This window comes from Dromaius novaehollandiae, chromosome 12 (assembly GCF_036370855.1).
Source record: "Dromaius novaehollandiae isolate bDroNov1 chromosome 12, bDroNov1.hap1, whole genome shotgun sequence".
Taxonomy (NCBI): Eukaryota; Metazoa; Chordata; class Aves; order Casuariiformes; family Dromaiidae; genus Dromaius; species Dromaius novaehollandiae.
In genome coordinates this window covers 2,489,618-2,508,581 of record NC_088109.1, presented here as the reverse complement: position 1 = coordinate 2,508,581, position 18,964 = coordinate 2,489,618, and the positions used below count along the sequence as shown (strand labels likewise).

The 18,964-nt window shown below is 51.0% G+C and overlaps 2 protein-coding genes across 16 annotated transcripts in view; one reads left to right on the top strand and one right to left on the bottom strand.

The window, feature by feature from the left end:
• HEMK1 (HemK methyltransferase family member 1) overlaps nucleotides 1-14,798 on the top strand; it is a 114,674-nt gene extending 99,876 nt beyond the window's left edge. For 13 of the 14 annotated variants that reach the window (XM_064518634.1, XM_064518644.1, XM_064518643.1 and 10 more), the window contains 2 exons: nucleotides 10,845-11,071; nucleotides 11,464-14,798. The gene's annotated coding sequence lies outside the window, so the exon portion shown is untranslated. The remainder of the gene's footprint in view (nucleotides 1-10,844; nucleotides 11,072-11,463) is intronic. The other variant, XM_064518639.1, reaches the window with a different exon arrangement.
• Nucleotides 255-9,650, bottom strand: CISH (cytokine inducible SH2 containing protein). 2 transcript variants are annotated; one of them, XM_026117649.2, is made up of 4 exons: nucleotides 9,248-9,650; nucleotides 8,666-8,989; nucleotides 3,866-4,092; nucleotides 255-3,377 (listed from the first exon to the last, which is right to left on the bottom strand). In XM_026117649.2, the coding sequence occupies exons 2-4, from the start codon at nucleotides 8,710-8,712 to the stop codon at nucleotides 2,875-2,877; spliced, it is 777 nt and encodes a 258-aa protein (XP_025973434.2). In that variant the 5' UTR covers nucleotides 8,713-8,989; nucleotides 9,248-9,650; the 3' UTR covers nucleotides 255-2,874. The 2 variants fall into 2 exon arrangements, with proteins under 2 accessions (XP_025973434.2, XP_025973433.2); XM_026117648.2 differs by having other exon boundaries at nucleotides 8,666-9,650.
• Nucleotides 14,799-18,964: the final 4,166 nt, after the last annotated feature.

Genomic DNA, 18,964 nt, shown 5'->3' with positions numbered 1-18,964 from the left:
CTTTTGGCTCTTGGTAACCTGGGGCTTGGGGTCCACTGCTGCCCCTCTGTGTGCAGTAAGAACCAGGCTCACACTGATGATTTTTGGGGTAAACTCTCCCAGTATCTGAAGGACTTTTCTTTTTTTGAAATGATTTTGTGTCTTGTTTGGAAAGGTTGATTAAGAGTTTGCCCAGACTTCTTGGGGAGGATTTCTGTGAATAGCAAATGAACTAATCCGTTTGGATTTTACCAAAAATTTTTACATCAAATGGCTTTACAATATATTTAAAATGTTTATTTAAAATCCAAGTCAAATGATTTTAACAAACTGTCTCAAGATAGAAGAAACTGACTTTTTAGAGTAACTGTATTATTTATTCTTTGTATTGCAGTAGCACCTAGAGAACCCTATTGTGCTAGATGCGGTACAAACATACAACAGAGATGGTCCCTGCCCATGTGAGCTCACAGCCTTCAGCCCAGCCTCTGCATCGTCCTGCTGCCGGATTACCCACATGTTCATTCTCCTTACACACATCTGCCATCCTAGCCAAGCTCTCCTGGGGCAAGGAGGTCAAACCTGCAGGTTTGATTTCCTCATTATGCCCAGCAGAGAAAAGATCAGGTGGGAGGGAAGTTTCAGAAAGCTGAACAACTTGCCCTTTCCTGATGCACATTTCTCGGACTGACTGAGTCTCCACATGCTGTAGATACCAAGCCTGTGGCTAAGCCATGTGGGCTTCCTGAGATCACTGTTGCTCCTCAAAGAGCTGTGGTTTCCTTGTTCCCAGTGTCCTCAGGCAGATAGAGGTGTTTGGATAAAAGGAAGCCTTTTCAGTGGTTTTGTTTTATATTCTTTTTTTAAAAAAAAGTTTTGTTTTTGTTTAGCCTTTTAATTTTTCATTTTCATTCAGTACCTTCCCACAGTTGCTGCCATACAGAGCAAGGGGATAGGATACGGTAAAAAGCAAACCTGACATCACACATGCATGCTGTCAATCATCAAAGTATCAAAAACAAAGCTTGCAAGACCACAAACTTATATAAATGTGGAAAAAAAAAAAAAAAAGGACACTGACTAAACACATCAGGTCATGTTGTCCCTTTGGGCAGCTTTAACTTAGGGTGGAGGAAACTCCACCATTTTTTGAGCTTGTCTCCTGGGGTCACTGTCCCATCTTTTTCCCCCTCCTCTCTCAGCTGTCAGGTATAGCTGGGATTTGTTTCCTCTAATTCACAGAGCCTTAGAGAGAGTGTTCCAGGGAGGGATGAAGTTAAGGTGGTTCATGCATGCTAAAATTATGGGGTCTTAGGGGCAAGAGAAGAAGCCAAAGGGTGACTTCCTTAGACCTGTCTCTTCCCATCCCTCAATGGCACGGACTGGCTCCCACAGACTGGGGAGGTGATGGGATCATGTGAGTGAAGAGGAAGGAGCAGCCTCCCTGTCTACGCTTGCTTTTTTTGGCAGATCTCATTTGCTCTTTGTCTTTTCCGTCCTCAAAAGAGCAAGGGAGCTCCACTGTACTTGTTTGCAGGGGTGTGGAAGGAATGGGGTGTGAGAAGCAAACCCACAGCAAAAATCTAATTGAAAATAACAAACATGTAAGTCTGAGAAAGGGAGAAGAGAGGTCTGGACCTTGGCAAAGAGAAAAAAGCTAAATTGTGATTCCCAGTGTGTGCTAGAACCTAGTTCTGGTTGAAGCCGTATGGCTTGTGAATAGTACTGGGAGAAGCAGAGCAACTGGCACTTTGAAACTGTAGCAGAGAGGAAGGACAGCTCTTTCTACTGAGGTGCTTATAATTTCTTATCCTCCCACAAATAAATAAATAAATATCCTGAAGCTGTCTGTCGCTGATGCAGTTCAGCAGAGCTGTCTGAACCTCGGTCAAGGAAACACCGTTCCTACCCTGCATCTCGCAAGGCAAGGGCAATGTCAGAGAACAGCACTTTGAAAACACAAGCCAAAGTGCTCTCAGACCAAATCCCTCTGCCCACAAGTAAAGCTGGTTTTCTGATTACTTGGTTGTAAAGGTTTTATTACAAATTTCCTTTTGAGATGAGGAGGATGGAAAAAAATGGGATGAGTGCTCCCTGGCCCAAGCTCGATATCCAGAATCGCTGATTAGAGCTATCAAGGAAGAAGGGCTCCTTCCAAAAGTCTCCCGTCCACCACTTATGGCACAGCAAGCATCTCTGAGAGATGTACAAGCTGCTACCAATGTGCTTTGAGGTTACGATGCCCAGCCCCCATATAGCTTAGGAAAAAAGAAAATATCTTATACACTGTAGAGGTGGGCCCAGACGCTGTCATCTGAGTCTTGACTACCCCAGAAGTCTGGGGGAGCTTGGATGTGGACTCTTGGGTGACCTGTTACAGGGACAGGTTCAAGCAAGTACTATTTGGATGTGAAACCAAATCCAAATTCCCACAGATTTTTGGCTGCCATTTGGCTGGGAGCCTTTATTCTACCTCTAATTCCACAAAAGAAAAAGAAACAAAAAACAGTAAAAGGTGCTTTTAAAATACCATGAGGAGAGAAACTGCCATGGAAATAAATAGCGAAAATAACAATGTTAACATTTCTGGTGTCACAGCAACTCTGAATTTCAAGTAGTGTGCACATGCCTATAGCACTTTCTCACAGCCACTGTTGGCGCGGCCTGAGGTTCAGAGCTCAGATTGTGTCCCACTGTTCACCGAAACAACCAACTCCTCCCTGGTGCTGGAATGGATTTAGAGAGAAGGGGAGAGGAAAGATGGATGCAATCTCTGCTGATAATCAGGTCTTTACTGTGTCCACCTGATGACACGCTTTAGCGGGACGAAAACACACCGAAGTTCTCTTATTTCTGTCCCTGTGACTGTTGTGCCTGAGACATAATGGCCGTGCCTCAGAGTTGGAAAGGGTATTGCTTCAAATAGTCTCCCATCCGCCTGGGCAGAGGGAGCTGGTCCACTTCGGCTGTTGACTTGTTAATCCGTAGCCGGCACAGGTGTTGTAGACTGGGGATGTTGTCTTTGCGGCTGAGCGGCCGGATGAGTTTCAAGTGTACTGCGGCTGCCGCCATCTCTTTTTGCATGGGAGGTAGAGGAGATGGAGGTGGGTAAGGAGCCTCATTCTTGCTTTCCATTGTGCAGGACATGACGTAATGCTGGATGAGACTGACCACATCTGGGAAGGCCAGGATGCGGGGTTTGGACAAGTAGTTTGAGTCTAGCCGGAACTTGCTGTCAGTGTATTCAATGCGCACATTGGTGGGACCTCGATTTGTCTTGACAGAGAGTGTGAACAGGTAGCTGGGGTGGGTGCTGTCCCGTACCAGAAAGGTGCCCTCAGGCATCTTTTGGAGATGCTGCTTAGCCTCACTGGCAGTGATAGACCCCCAGTACCAACCTGGAAAAGCATCCCAGAAAAAACGTTTTAGGGAAAGAATGTATCAAAAAATTGGCAGCATATTTAGGGAAGTCTTGAAGCCCACTGTGTACAGGACCTGGGCTCTGTAAGACCTTCAAAAATGAAGGCAATGTCAGATTCTAAGGGTTTTCTACCTATGTTTACCATTGCTCTGCTGGATGTGGGATGGGGAAGACTACTTTTGTAGCTATTGGAGTTTACAGAGAAAGAGGAGCCTTTTCTCAATTCTTTCTCCTGATTCAGCTATAAAAGACAAAGCATTTATATACGCTAGCAACAAGTTACTTCACGATGCAAGTGCTGAGTTTGTAGAAACTGAAAATCCACATTGCATCAATAGCAGTCAGCTAGAACTGGGTTCCTATCTGAAGTGGGATTTGGAGATTCTTGTTGGATCTGGATTGCAGAGTGGATTGCTCCCTGTGGCCTCCTGACTCGCAACTTTATGCTGAGGGGTAGAGCCTTACCAGATTCTCGCAGATAGGAGAAGGTTTTTGCAATGCAGAGAAGGTCTTCTTCAGGGTCTCGCATCTGAGGTGGGTTGCTGTCTGGAACAGGCGCTGCGAAGACAGGTGCAGACTCTTCCTGGAAGGCTGTTACTGGGAGAGGCTGCATGATCTGCTCTGACAAATCCACTGCAATGCCCCTGAGTGACAGTCTCCTGATCTTCTCGTCCGCCAGCAAAGGATGAGGTCTGAAACAAAGGGCATACTGTGCTATTTTTCCTTGCCTTGAAAGAGGTTGCAACATCAGTTCAGTGCATGCTCCATTGTGCTACAGTGTTATGTTCTATAAACAGACGCTTGATATAATTGTATTTCAAATAGAAAGATAGGCAAGGGGGAAAAAATTACACAGCTAAAGATAAGTCTTCAGAAACAGGGAGAGGCAAGTAGCCTTTTTCACCTTGGAAAAGATGGGCTATCTTGCAATTTAGCTCAATTGTAAGCCCGACCTTTTTAGCTGTTGCTTTTTAACAAATAGTTTCAGAGGCAGTGAGGTTCATAATGACATTCCAGCTTCGCTTTTGTCATTACAAAGTTGGGGCATTTCTTTTTCTGTCAGTGGGTCATTTACAGCAATCTAATTAGTAGCAGAATCAGGAATAGCTTGGGTTTTGTCCTACCTCCGTTCTATTGAAGGTTGACCCGATCTTAAATGTGCCTGTTTGTTAGGACTAAAGGTTAGCTGATCTTGTAGTAGAATAACGGGAATTCTTGTTTCAGCCAGCCCTCTGAAACCCTAGCATTCAAGGGCACAAAGGACATCTCAGTGCAACTGTAATCTCCTGGTACTCCGTGTGTTTGTAGTGGTAAGAAGCTCTGCCCATATAGGGCTGCTGTGAAGGTTATTCCCTCTGTGACCTAAAGAGAGCATTACTGTAGCCATTCAGCATCTAAGTGCAAAGTTTCAGGTAGCCTGGGGCTCTTGGGGGCTGTGAGCGCCCCTTCTCCATGGCATAGAGCTTCCTAAAGCAAGGCAGGGCTCCTATGGGAGGACGGATGTTGGGGGCAAGGGAAGTCTTCATTCCCAGGCAAGCTTCTGAGCCAAGACATAAGTCCCTGTCGTTTCTTCTAGGCTCTTTGCCTTCGTATGCCCTGTATGTGGCATACGTGGCTGTGTCCTGTGTTGTCTCCCCCACATCCACTTGCTTGCTTGAGATGTTCTTTCAGGCACTCAAAATAAGAGGAGTGAGTTTCCAGGGAAGTGCAACACAGTGCTCAACATGGGACTGTCTGATGGTCAAAGGACCAGTTGGAGCTGGTGGTGATTACGGGGGCAGCAGCCACCTCCTCTCACATCACTGAAGAGAAAAGCAGGAGACTAAAGTCACAGGCATTTCTCTTCCCATCTCCCTCCTTCTCTGTTTTATATAAGCAGTGACATTTCATGGGCATATGTAAATGTGTTGCAAAGTGATCTTTGTCTTATCATAGCTGCGCTCTATCCCCCTCAAACTGCTGAGTCCCAGATACAGGACTGTGAGCCAGAAGAAGGGATTTTGGAGAAGAGTAGACTAGAGAGAACTTGAAAATGACTTCAGAATGATTTAAGAGCAAGAGACACAATCAGTTCCATGAATCTGCATTTCTGATAAAGCCATGTAGGTTTGGAGGAAGGTTTCTGTAAAGCCATTGGTGAATTTGAATCTACAAAAAGATACTTCTTGTCCACATAATACAAGGCAAAACCCCACCATTCCTCAGGTATTTAGAAAAGAACATTCTTTTTCCATATGTCAAAATAATTTATCGGAAGGAAGATATCTCTTTGGCAAGCATGGCATTTGATCCTCGTTTATTAATTTCTGTTTATGGCTAGAAAGCCAAATCTACTAAATCTGATTGCTGGCCCTTATCTTCACCAGGCACCCTTGATCACTGCCTTTCACAGAGGGGTAGATCTGAATACCCACTTTTACACAGAGACTGCTGTTGGGAAGCTTTGAATTCTCTTTTAAGGCTCACCTGAGCTAAATTTATAGGCGCTGAGGGCTGTGTTTTTAAAGACATTTAGATGTCTACCTTCTCACATGACTGCACAAATCTCTAGCTGTCTGCCATCTTGAGGAAAGGAGATTCCCGATTCTCCATTTCGAGCAAGCAGGACTATAAACCAGGTCCTCCACTGTACCAAACCTAGTATAATAGTTTGTGCCATCCAAGGGGGGTGTTACACAAGACCACTGACTGTCTGCTGAGGTGCAAATGACTGTGCCAGGTGTTAAATCCATAAAACCAGTCCTGCACCATCTGCTGCCCATTCTCTCCCCCTATAATTAATACCGTAGTCCAAATTCCAAATCTCTCTGAACTTTTTTCTCCTGGAAAAAATTTATGGTCTATCCTTTGGGAAAAATCTTGAACATAAAGAAATCCTCTTGTTCCTAGCATGGAACTTTTTTATTTTATTTACCTGCTTTAGAGAGGAAATTTAAGAATTGGCTGAAACTGGGAAGGGACGGGAGAGCAAAGCCACAGGGGGAAATATGCTGTCACTTTAGGGCAGAATGTTGTTAACTTCAAAGTCTGAGTCACTTCACAATTTGTTCCTCCAGAAGATGCATCAATTATTTGAATTTTTAAATATGTTTCTTTTCTGGAGCCCTTGTGGGTCTCTGTGAAGCAGAACCTCTGTGCCTGAGGAGCCGAGGTTTCCCACCGTGCTTTCTCACTCCCTGCTGCTCTGCTCACTGCCACCTGAAGCCAAGGGGAGCCCAAACCCCATGCAGTTCTAGTGGTGGTTCCTCCACAGCACCCAGGGGAGGACCGTCCTTACACTCAAGTTATTTTCCTTCTTTACACCTGCTCTGGGCCCCTCTCTCCCCCTGCAAAAAGTCCCAGTGCAGCTGCAGTCCTTAAGGAGTCTGGTGAGACAGGAGGGGGGTTAATTCCTGTAGGCCAGGAGGTGACGGTGGCCTGAACCAGCTTCATAAGCAGGTTGAAGAAAAAAGATCAGCCGCTGTGACCAGAGAGCAGCTCCAAGCACAGGAAAGGGAAAAGGTGGGGGCTGACCAGAACTTTTATGGAGATGAGGATGGTCAGAATGAAAGAACATAAGCAAGAGGGATACGAGGAGTTTGCTGGGCTAAGGATGTGTTGGAAAGGAAGGCTGACATGCAAAAGTGAGCCCTTTAATAGGGGTGAAGTAAGTGTTTGAAAATAATTAGAGCTGCTAAGGAAGAAAGTGGAGGAGACCTGCGGAGGGTCAGAACTGAACGGAATAATTTATTAGTAAAACTTCTCTGATGAACAAACATAGAAAATTGGGCATGTCTAGCTGGGAGGCTGCGTGGCGTCGAGAGAAACAGCAGCAGAATTTCCCGGTGCGTTGGCAATTAGTGCTCCAAAAAGCCTTGGAAAGCCAAGAAAGTTCAAGAGAATAGATGTGTCTGGTATCATTTACACTTAATGGTACCAGTTACACACTGATACACAGTCACTAAATGATACCCAGTTACTTTGCTGATAAGCCAAGCTCTGTAACACGGATAGCGCACTAAAAAGTGTTCAGAGCTGCTCTCCCTCCCATCAGCCAAAACTCCCGTGGGAATTTGGCCTGAATAGGAGGGACAGCGTGGAGTGCAGGAGATACAAAATCCTGGAGGATAATGAAAACTGAGCAGTAAATGGTCATAAAGAAGACATTAGAGCCAAATGTCTGCACATCTGGCTGCCTAGCAGTTCTCAGTGGGTGCAGAGGTAGTAGCTCTGGTGTCTTAGCCCTGGGGTAAAATGTCACATATGAGTCTCCCACAGCTTAAGTTGAAAACTGACTTTCCTTTGCTGTGGCTACAGGAACCGCCAGCGGTAGACTAAAAACAAGAGCAAAAATGAACAAAGGAAAACCCACTTGAGTAGCTGGAAAGTATGGGTATGTCTCTGGAGCACATTGCTGGGGGAAACGGTAAAAATCCCCGGGCTTGAGTCATTTAAAGCAGACACGGCGAACGCAGCGCTTCTAAGGAAAATCCGCTGAGGGTGGGAGGGGTTGTTAATACTTACATCGTGGCTCAGACTGAAACTAATGTGGGATTACACTGGTACTTCCCATATGTGCAGCATGTGTAAAAAGGCTGGATGTATTCCTGCAGACCGGGTGTTCACGCACGGCGGTGACCCAGATGTGCTGGAGTGACCGCACAGGCACCGAGCGCGAACGCCGCTACCAGGGAAGGGACCTAGACGTCTGCTTTACCGAAGAAATATTTCTGGGATGTAACTTCTGTAATAATAATTGATTTCTGTGTCTGCACCCTGTAGCTTTTAGTTCTGTTTAGGCTGCGGATGGGTGTGTCTGTATGTATGTGCATACATTTCACCCCACACTTAAAAGCAACAGAGAAGCAGGAATATGTATATAGCCTAAATATGTACTGAAAAATAAAAAGCACTTGAGCTCCGGGGGAGTTTTTTCCCTGCAAGTAGTTTGCTGCCCCTGGGACAACGGGGCACCCCTCCTGTCTCGTATCCGGGTCCCTCCGTGCGGTGCGCGGACGCTGCTGGACAGCACGTCCCGAGTTTTGCTTAGCTGATTTCTGCTCCCCGAAGGACCCTGAACACCGTCTAATTTGTCAGCTACGGCAAGCGTGGAAATGAGGGACACCTTACGGCCGCAGGATTTTGGCCACAAAACCCCCAAAGCAGCCGGGCCGAAGCGAGTGCCCCGCCAGCGCGGCCGAGCCTCGTCCCGGTGCGCTGGGCCACGGCGACGCGCGCAGCCGAGGCAGCACCCCGGCTCTGAGAGCAGCAGCGCAGCAACCTTACCCCTGCACACAGAGGACCATGTCACTCCTGGACCACGGGAAAAGCATTAAGTCTTCCAGAAGGTGGGGGAATGGTTTCTCCTCTTCTTTTTTCCTTCCCGCTCGTCTCCTTTCTCCTCGCTTCCCAGGAGGAGCTAGCTCGCCCCGGCCTCCGCTCAGGGGGTCGCAGCAGAAGCGGGCCGGAGGGTCGCGGCCGCGTGCCGGGTCGGCCCGGAGGGAGCCCGCAGGCGGCGGCTGGGGCTGCGCGAGCGGGACTTCGCCGGCTGGCTCTCGGCCGGGCGAACGTGTGCGCTCTCAGTGCTTGGAAATATAACGTGCTCTTGTTCTGCTTTCCAGAAAACAAAGTTTTTTTTAAAAAAAGAAAACAGAAAAGGGAAACTACATGTACGTAAAAGAGGAACTAATCTTCCAGCAGAGCAATCTCTCAGAAAAAAAAAATACTCAGAGCAGTCTGAAGTAATAATAAATAGCAATAAATAGTATCCCCGCCAAGCGCACGGGAGAAGAGCCGGGAGAGCAGCACCGTGCGGCTCCGCTGCCTCCAGAAGTAATGAAGCTCTGAGGGGAAAAAAAAAAAACACACCTACTAAGTAATCTTTTGTGTGCCCCTTTTAATCTGTTCCAGGAAGCGAGGGATTCCTGGAATCGCATTGTAGTCACATCACTCTTCCGATATCAGCCACACACACGCGCGCACGCACCCGGGGAAAAAAAAGAAGTATAAATAGCCGCTGCCCTAATGGCCGCCCCGCTGCCAGCCCGGCCCGGCCCGGCCCGGCCCGGCGCGGCGGGGGCTCCCGCCCCCCGGGGCCGCGCGGGGGCTGCGGGCAGGCGCGGCCGGCGCTGCCCCCGCTGCTGCTGCGGCCGCCGCCACCGCCGCGGCGCGCGCGCGGAAACGCCTCTGATCCATTTCCAAGAACTTTCCAGGAACGCGGCGCCGCCGCCGCCAATGGGCGCCGCCGCCGCATGCGCGCAGCGCCGCGGCCCGGGCGGAGGCGCGGGCGGCAGCGGCGCGGGGGGCGGCGGCGGCGGCCCGCGCCCCTCCCCGGCCCCGGCCCCGGCCCCGGCCCCGGCCAGGACAGCGCCGGCCGCGGCCCCGCGGACTTTCCCCGCGGCAGCGCTCGTCTGCGCGAGGGGAACTCCGTGCGCTGCCCGTGCCGCCGCCTTTTCCATTTGTATTTAATTCCGCCTCTGTTTATCGGTTCTTACCTATATTTCATCGCATTTTTATTCAGTTCTTGCTTTTGCGTATTTTTCGCTTCACTTTTTTTTACTTTATTTATATTTGTACTTTTATATTTATCCTTTATTTATATTTGTACTTTACTTATGTTTGTACTTATATTTGTGCTTTATTTATATTTGTGCTTTATTTATATTTGTGCTTTATTTATATTTGTGCTTTATTTGTAGTTTTCCTTTACAGCTTTACTTTTGTTCATTTTTAAATTTATTCATTTGTATTCCTTTTTATTTCGTGGTCTGCAACGTCCCGTCCGTGTTGTGTTTCTCCCCCAGCTCTCGGCATCCCGGGCAGTGTGCGGAGGGTGCCGAAGGGCCGCGGCTTGACGCCCCCCCAGCCCCCCCCAAAGCCCCGGTGTTTCCCTGCGGCTGCTCCCCCACCCCCCCCACCCCCCACCCTGCCCTCCATCCGCCTCCGGCAGCCTGCTCGGGGCCTGACCCCAGGGGTGCCGTGCCTCCATCGCCTGGGGATGCCCTGGGAAGGTGGCTTTCCGCTCGGCCGAGTCCCCTGGTAAATTTTTACACTAACACCATTTCCCCCCGCATTTATAGATCGTTTTCAGGCCAGAATCAGGTGACTAATGACCCCAGAGGAAATCTTCCACTTACTTTCAGAGTTATTGAACCTTTGATTTTTAAACACTTGGTAACATGAGCTTAATTGTTCCTTAGCTGCCACGAAACACCACTTCTTCGCGTAGCAGACTGAAGAGGGAATGGGAGAAGGGGACGTCTGTGCCCTTGGTCTCCAGTAGGTCGGGTACTCGAAGCTATTAGTGGCCGTCGTGGTGTTCAGGACCAAGTCGGATGGGGCCTGGGGGTAGGGAAGGGAGCTCACTCTGGCGAAGGTTAGAGGATGGTCCCGTGAGTAGGGCACTAGGCTGAGAGCACGTTCAGCTCCTGCCTCGGCCTTACCTGCCTGCCGGTCCCTTCAACAGCTGGTTGGCCTCCTGCGTGTGTCCATTCCTCGTCTCTGCTGTGCCAGGAACAGTGCAATAACGAACACTGCCGGCGATGCTGGGTTATCGAAGGAGGAGGCGGCGAGGGCCATCTGAGCACGCCGAGGGATGGGGACATCAGCATGCACGCCCTCCTTGACCAGTTTGCTTCTGATCTTAATGCAGCCTTCAGCTCCTGCATCACCTGGATACCCACAACTTCACAGGCAAGGGGGCAGCGGGGGAAAAGAGGAATTTCGGTGCTCAGCCTCTCGGTGCCCATCGAGCACGCCATGACCTCAAGGGCTTACCTTAGCCGTTCTGGCACAGGGCTGCAGGGCCTCTGCGTGCCTGCATGTGCTCCTCCACACCTACACTTGGCATTGGTTAAAACTTTATGTTGGTAGTGTAGCCGCACAGTGGATTTGAACCGAGCTGGACTAGAGAAGAGCGAGTGGCTGCTGTCTGCTGCAAATTGTACTTAACCTGTATATTCTTAAGGCCTTTCATCTTTAGCCTGGGAGGGGAGGACACTGAGACTGTGGATGTCATGTGCCGTAAGGCAGGAGCGCGGCAGGCAGGTGCGGACACCGAGAAGCTATTTTTATGTATTTTCCAGATTTAGAATTGGGCTCCATCTAGTGATCTTCTTGTGGAAGAGGCTTTATGAACAGCTTCAGTGCTGCTGGTCAAGTAGCCGTATGTAGCCGTGGAGTACAAAAGCGATGGTAAGAACTCTATGATGGAAACATAACATGTAAATGTGCCTCATTTGACAGCTCCGTATTTCTGCTCTGTGGAAACATCGCAGGTGTTAAGCCCAGTACAGATACTCAGTATCACTCAGTATGTTACTCCCCTGGCTATCTCACTCTGATGCAGTGATTTTCAACCTGCAGTTATTAGACCTGGGCAGCTCTGTTGATTAGTCCAAAGGATCTGTGGAAGATGACAAGTAAATCAAAGTAGTTAATGTGTACGTGAATCAATTAAAGGAAAGTGGAAGTTTCCATCAGTGGAAACTTCTTAGGGGCCTACATTGAAACATGTTCTAGCTGATGACTGGACTGTTTTATAGACAAAATATATTAGTGGTCAGTTTTAAACTGGGGCTATTCAGCACTACTCCATCACTCTAACTGAAAATTTTGCCTCTTATGAGCATTGCTGATGCTCATGGTAATGCCCAACACAGGGAACAGAACAAGGCACCTGGTTTGCCTTGCCCCACACCTCGTGTCCTTACCTGTCCATGGTCACTATAAATTGCTGCCATGCCAACAAATCAGGTGTTCACACACAGTTTATGCTGATATGACTCCCCAGCGTTCAGCATTGCAGAATTAGGACTTTGCAAAGGCAGTTGCAAGCAATATTGTTATATAAAGGGCATAAATAATGTTGTATAAATGGGATGGAGTTGGTGAGCGATAGGATTTGGTTACCAAAGTCATCAAAGAGAGCTCACAATAAAGACAGGGAGGTAGCAAATCCCGAAAGGGTGAACCGCAGTTGGTCCCTTAGGAAAGCTCACCAACCCAACAGCACCATCTACTGATGCACATGTGCTAGGGAACGCTGGTGGCCTGGTTCCCCTTTCACTGAGGATAAGCCGTGTCCTAGTGCTCTCCCTGCACCAGGGAGCCCAGGACTCAGAGGACAGCAACCATTAGTTCGCCTGATTCTGATTTATAATGTCTTTCAACCTTATGCTCTCTTATGCCAGTGGGTTTCGGGTGACAATGATCCCTTAAGAATCCTGGAGTGGGTGTTTCTAGCACATGTTTTCTCGAAGACTGTGACCACTGGGATAGAGATGATGGCGCTGCTTATCCAGAAAGGACGCCATCGTTTGCAAAGCCTTTTGGCGCAAGATCCGGCTAGTATCTCTATCCCACTGGCCAAGCAGGACTTCAGGTTTTGCTTCCAGCAGAGTCTCTCTCTCCAAGCTGCACTTGTGGGTTTTGAAGGGGAGCTTAGCTTCTCCATTCCCCGGCACAAGCTGCTTCATTCGCTGCAAACCCTGCCTTTACAGCTCAAGACTCATCTTTCTCGTGTACCTCTCCCTCAGGCTTTAACTGCCTTTCTTGATGGGTCAGGGCTGTCTGGGAAGGCAGTGGTCTCATGGAAGAATGATCAAGGGGGAAGGGAGTCTGACATTACGCATGTCAAGGGTTCTACACAGATAGTCGAGTTAGCAGCTGCTGTTCGAGCCTTTACACTGTTCAAGGCACAGCCTCTGAATGTTGTTGCTGATTCTCTTTACGTTACGGGCATTATCCAGCGCCTGGAACGATCCTTTTTAAAAACTCTGACGAACGAACAGTTGGTTCTTCTTTTGAAGCAACTGTTGTTTTTGTTGGAGCAAAGAGAGCATGACTATTTTGTTTTATGTGTTCGCTCTCATACCAATCTACCTGGACCGATTGCCCAAGGCAATCACGTTGCTGATCATTTTACAGCAGCTGTGTTGACACCTAACACCTATCAACAGGCCAAAATATCCCATGATTTTTTCCATCAAAATGCTAAGGCACTACAGAAAACTTATCATATTACTAGGGACCAGGCTTAGAATATTAGTCGAAGTTGCCCTGATTGCCAAGATGTATCCCCGTTACCACCCTACTCAGGAATCAACCTTCGAGGCCTGCAACCTTGTAGTATCTGGCAGACAGACATTACCCATTATCCCTCATTTGGAAGACTGAAGTATGTTCACGTCTCTGTAGATACCTTTTCCCATTACGTTGTCGCTACTGCCCATGTTGAGGAGAAGAGCCGTGATGTTTGTCGTCACTGGCTTGCCTGTTTCACCGTAATGGGGGTTCCTGCTCAAATTAAGACTGACAATGGTCCCGCATACACGGCACAACGAACATGGGCATTTCTTCAAACTTGGGGGGGCCACTCATGTGACCGGAATTCCCCATTCCCCAACTGGCCAGGCAATAGTGGAACGTACCCATTGTACCCTGAAAGAAATGCTTGAAAAACAAAAAAGGGGGAATAGCCCTGGCACTTCCCCACAAGAGCAACTCTGGAAGGCTTTATATGTTCTTAATTTCTTAAACCATTATATGGACCAGAGTGCAGTTAATAAGCATTTCTCATGTCCTACAGGGCGAGAACGACCTCGAGTTCGCTACAGGAACCTGGAAACAGGTCAATGGAGTGAACCAGTAGATCTAATAACGTGGGGGAAAGGTTACGCTTGTGTTTCCACAGGTAACGGGCCTCGCTGGATACCTGCACGACCGATTCGACCTGTTGATGTATTCCTCGGGATACCAAACGAGGGCTGAGAGCCAGTTAAGATGAACCCATATTGGGGTATTTTCGGCAGTATTTGCCTGCCTTGTGCAGGATCACTATTAGTTCACAGAAGTTTATTGCACTTACATGATTGCACTGATAAGTTGTAGATAGAATATAGTAGCACCTCACTGATAAGTTATAGATAGAATCAGAGTGGAACCCTTTTAAGGGATACAACTGGACGTTAGGTTTGGGGGCATAAGTTAAGAGGGCACTGACATGTGAATTGGTAATCTTGGTAAGATTTCTAACCCTTGTTATCTGTCTCCCCTACCTGACAAGCTTTAAGTTTAATAAATAAAAAGCGGGCATATGTTGGGGACCAAGATTGAATGATGCTGTGTAAGACAGCGGAGAATCTCTAAGGCAGAAAGTAATGATGTGGTAACTATGATTTGTGGCCAGAATCGGTGCACGTGAGTTGCCAGTGATCATGTGCCTTCCTGCCTACGTGTCAGCAGCTGCGGTGGGCCTGTCCTGCTGGACTGTCCTGCCCGCCTGCCAGGCATCAGAAGACATCTTCCTACCTATCACAAGATGCCACAGTGCCAAGGAGAAACTTGGAGGAGTGGCTGAGCTTGATTGCTATATAACCAGCCATTGTGTTTTCAATAAAGGATCTTTTGCACTACCCTACCTGAGGTCCGTGTCGTCATATCCCACACCAGAGCGAGAGCCTCCCCGGACAGGGGCTACCCGCTCTCCTTGTTTCCACTTGCCCCTTTCCCACCCGTCCAAAGCTGCCCTGCTGCCCCTTGCAGCTTCACACGCCACCAAGAAAAGGCTCCCACCAACTCGGAAAGGCAGTTTATTTCTGCGGGAAAAACACATTTCTGCTGTAACCGCCCAGCTTGTGGTCCCACTGCACTTTGTTCTGGAGGCTGCAGATCACCAAAGGGCTGAGGGGTTCAGGAGAAAGATGCTGAGCCACTCGTGACATTTAGGTGCCTTCTGGAAATCCGATGGTGCATCCCGGCCCCCCACCCCGTTTCCGTGGAAGGGATGCTTGGCCCAGGCCCAGGCCAGGCCCAGGCCAAGCTCCAAAGCTGCTCCTCTGCACTGGGGTGGGGGGGTGGGGGGGGCAGGAGAAGACCCTGTTCCCCCCCAGGCTGTGGCACAAAGGGCTTTGCAGGAGCAGGGACCCTGCCTGGGTTGGGAGCTATTTACTGGCAATCCTCCTCCTCCTGCTTCAGCCTCTGGTGGTTTTGCTCCACCTTCTCCTTCCAGCTGTCCCGAAGCACTCGGTAGGATGCCGGGAGTTGCACGGTCTGCTTTGCTCGCGGCGACAGATGCCTGCAACAGGAGTAACAAAGTCCCTCTCCCGCTCCCCTGGGACCCTTGGGGCTTCTTCCCTCCCCAGCCCCTGCAGCCCCACACCAGCAGAAATCAGGGGCTGTTGCATGCCATGTCCCGGAGCTCAGGGATTTGGGGTGCCAGCATCTCCAGGCGGTCATGGTCCACCGTCCCAGGCCCAGGTTGGGAGCTCACACGCCTGCGCACGCTCACTTTTCGGGTCGCATGCCTGTGTCTGGGCAACAGCGCTGGTCAAGGTGGAGTGGCTTCTTCAAAATTCGGATCTGTTTTGCAAGGGCAAGAAGAGCAAATGGTTTCAGGACAGAGGAGTGAACAGGGGAGACCGCATTGGCCCACTCGCAGGGGAGGCACCTGGTTGGGATTCACTGAAATCTAAAGGGACTCGTTCCTGGAGAAGACCTTCTGCAGTAAGGATTTGCTGTCAGCTCCCCACAGCAGCATGACACTGGAGGAAAATTAAGGCGACGTGAGGCTCCCACGCAAACCGGCGCATACTTGCCATCCAGCAGGAGCACAAGCTGGACTGGGACGTGTGTCAGGAGCCTTTCGGAGGCCATCCCGGACTTGGTGGGCTAATCGAACACCTTCCCCAGTGCTTGGCCCCACCAAATTCTCCACTCGCAAGGAGAGCCTCCCCCAAGTTCCTTGATCCTTGTCCCTACAAAAAAATACCCTGGCACGGGTATTAGCCACTCTCAGCTCTTTGCTGTGCAGCATCTCTGCACCAGAACGAGGGGCCAATGTGCATGGGAGAGGGCTTAGAAGAGGGGTTTGGAGCGGCAGGCTCCTCTTGCAGCAGGAGCAAGGGCTGCTGCCTTTGGCAGCAGGCAGAAAGCTGCCTTGGAAACCTCCCAACATGTCTGTGCTGCCTTGCAGAGACCATGGGCAGCGGATCCGGTGGTGCCCAGTGGAAAGATCACTACTCCCTGCACCCGGCCTAGCCCTGTCCACGTGTTCCCCAGGTGAGTGTGCTTCCTCTGCAGCCCTTGGCCGACGGAGAGGGTGCCTTCCCAGCTCCTGCTCGGCAGCGTGCACTGCCGGGGCTCGATGCTCAGAGGAATTTAGGCCGGGTTCTCTGCCTTTTGAGGGACACTGCCAAAACCCCCCCCAGAAGCATGCATGGACGCAAAGCAGATGGCAGGCCGCAGGGTCTCAGAGAGCAGGGAGGAGCATTAGTGCCAGCAAGATGCCGGCGGGGGGCGGGGGACAGCTCCCTTTCTTCAAACCCGCGTCCTCTTCTGGTTTCCAGGTTTCGGCTGGTGGGGGAAGGCAGCCCAGAAGCCAAGGCTGCCCCCGCTGGCTCCCTCTGGGGGAAGAACAAGGCGGAAGAGCTCAGGAGCGCCGGGCCCAGCAAAGGTGAGGCCAAAGCTGCCTCCTCAGCAGGTTGGGTCCCGGTCCCACGCTGGCTGACAGCAGCCAGGTTGAAATGTGCTGCTCAGCAGGCCGTGCTGAAGAGCGTCTTCGTTTCCTACTTGCAGAGCAGCGTCCCGGCAAGCTCCTGCAGCACTGCCAGGAGCTTTGTCTCCCCATGCTGCCAAGCTGGGGGGCAGGCAGGAGGCGGCAAGGCCCGGAGAAGCAGCCTGCTGCCAGGTGAGAGCCTTGGTGGAAGGGCTGAGGGGCACACTGGGAGCTGCGCAGCAGAGAGGGCCCTTTGGACATGCTTCCAGGATCAGGGAGTACAAGCCAAGAAAAAGCTATGGTTCACGGGAGCTGTGCGTTTTCTCTGCGTACATCACCAGATGCACAGGCTGTCAAGAGCGTTCCACCGGTCTTCAGTAGTACAGAAATCTGTTCTGAAAAGAGTCCAGCTAACTCGGGAGCTGCCCTTGCTCTAGCTGATCTGGAAGACAGCGATCCACACAACTTCAGTGGATTTCATGGGACACTGGCATGTCTGAGATGCTTTTTCCTTGTGCAGGGCTTTTCCCTCCCTCTCTGTTTTCTGGAGGGACACCGTCCTCTGCTGTACTTTTCTCTGACTGTTGACCTGTTTCTGGAGCTTCTTTAGCAGAGCTTTCCTCCACGCGGCCCCTCAATGCCCCTGGCAGGAAAAGGAGCCATGCTTCTAATGGGGGTTTGTCTAAATGGAGAGATTTCTCCATTTCCCTTTGTAAATCCATGTTGACTACTGATGACCTTCTTGTCCTTAACGCGCTTGGAAATGGTTTCCCGGAGGATTTGCTCCATCACCTTCCCAGGGATCGAGGGGAGGCTGACCGGCCTGTAGGTCCTCCTTCTTGCCCTTCTTGAAGAGAGGGGTGACATTAGCTTTCTTCCAGGCCTGCGGAACCTCCCTCAATTGCCACAACCTTTCAAAGATAATCGGGAGCAGCCTCGCAAGGACATCGGCCAGCTCCCTCAGCACTCGTGGGTGCATCCCGTCGGGTCCCAGGGTCTTGTGTATGTCCAGTTGGTTTAAGGCCATCACCACCCCCAACCAGTCGAGACACGCAAGTAAGCCCAAGGCTCAGCTCGCCTGAAGAAAAAAATCCTTTTTTTTTCCTTCTGTCTAGATTTGTTTTGTTTTATTTTAAGAGTAATCAAGTCCAACACGGAGCTCCCGGTGGCTGTGCAGCCATCATTCCCAAAGGGGAGGCCCTCACCGTCAGCGCCACCACATCCCCCTCACCCATGTGCTCTGCAACTCATCCGCTTCTTTTCCTGAGTCAGCCAGGCAGAGCCATGCACAGCCTCAAAGCAGCCACCACACCCCCAAGCTCTCCTCCCGCTGCTCCCTGCCACGGGGCGTCCCACCACCACCACCTTTGGCTGCCCACAAAGCCCTCGCCCAGCCCCACAGGCTCCAAAGCATCCCCTGTCCTAGCAGGGTCGGAGCAGGGCCCTTCGCCACCACGTGCACCCTGATGCCCACATTCCCCTCCGTGCACGCAGGCAGCCCCTGCTGCTGTCAGGCCGGCCTTGGCTGAAGTGCTGCCGTGGCCCAGCTACGGCCCAGCCCGGCGCCAGGGCCGGGAGGAGGTAGAAGAAGTCCCACCGAGCGCTGATGCACAAGGAGGCCCGTGGGGCCCGGCAGAGGGCAAAGCCGGGACTAGGGGGCCCCGTGGGCAGACGGAGGGGTGCTGAGGGCGCAGGAGGTCGGCAGGGTCCAGGGCGCGCCCCGAGGGCGTCCCGAGGGGCCCGGGGCAGCCAGCCCTGCGCCCCACGGGGACACACCTGCTCCTCCCAGTGGGGGGTGGAGGGACACTAGGGCCCTTTGTGACCTCTCCTGTGACACGCTGCGGTGCTGCCGGGCACCGGCCTCCGCCCCGCAGTGTCCGGGAGGACGGGGACGGGAGTGGGCGGGAGCACGCGGGGCTGGCGGAGCAGCCCCCGAGCGCAGCCGTGTTCCCCGTTGCCTTGGGCAGCCCCACAGGGTCGAGTGTGTCCCTGAGACCTCCCGGCGTGGGGCCAGGTAAGAGGGACGGGGACGGGGCAGAGGCGCGGACGCTCCGCAGCACCCCAGGGCCTTGGCCGGCAGGGCAGAACGT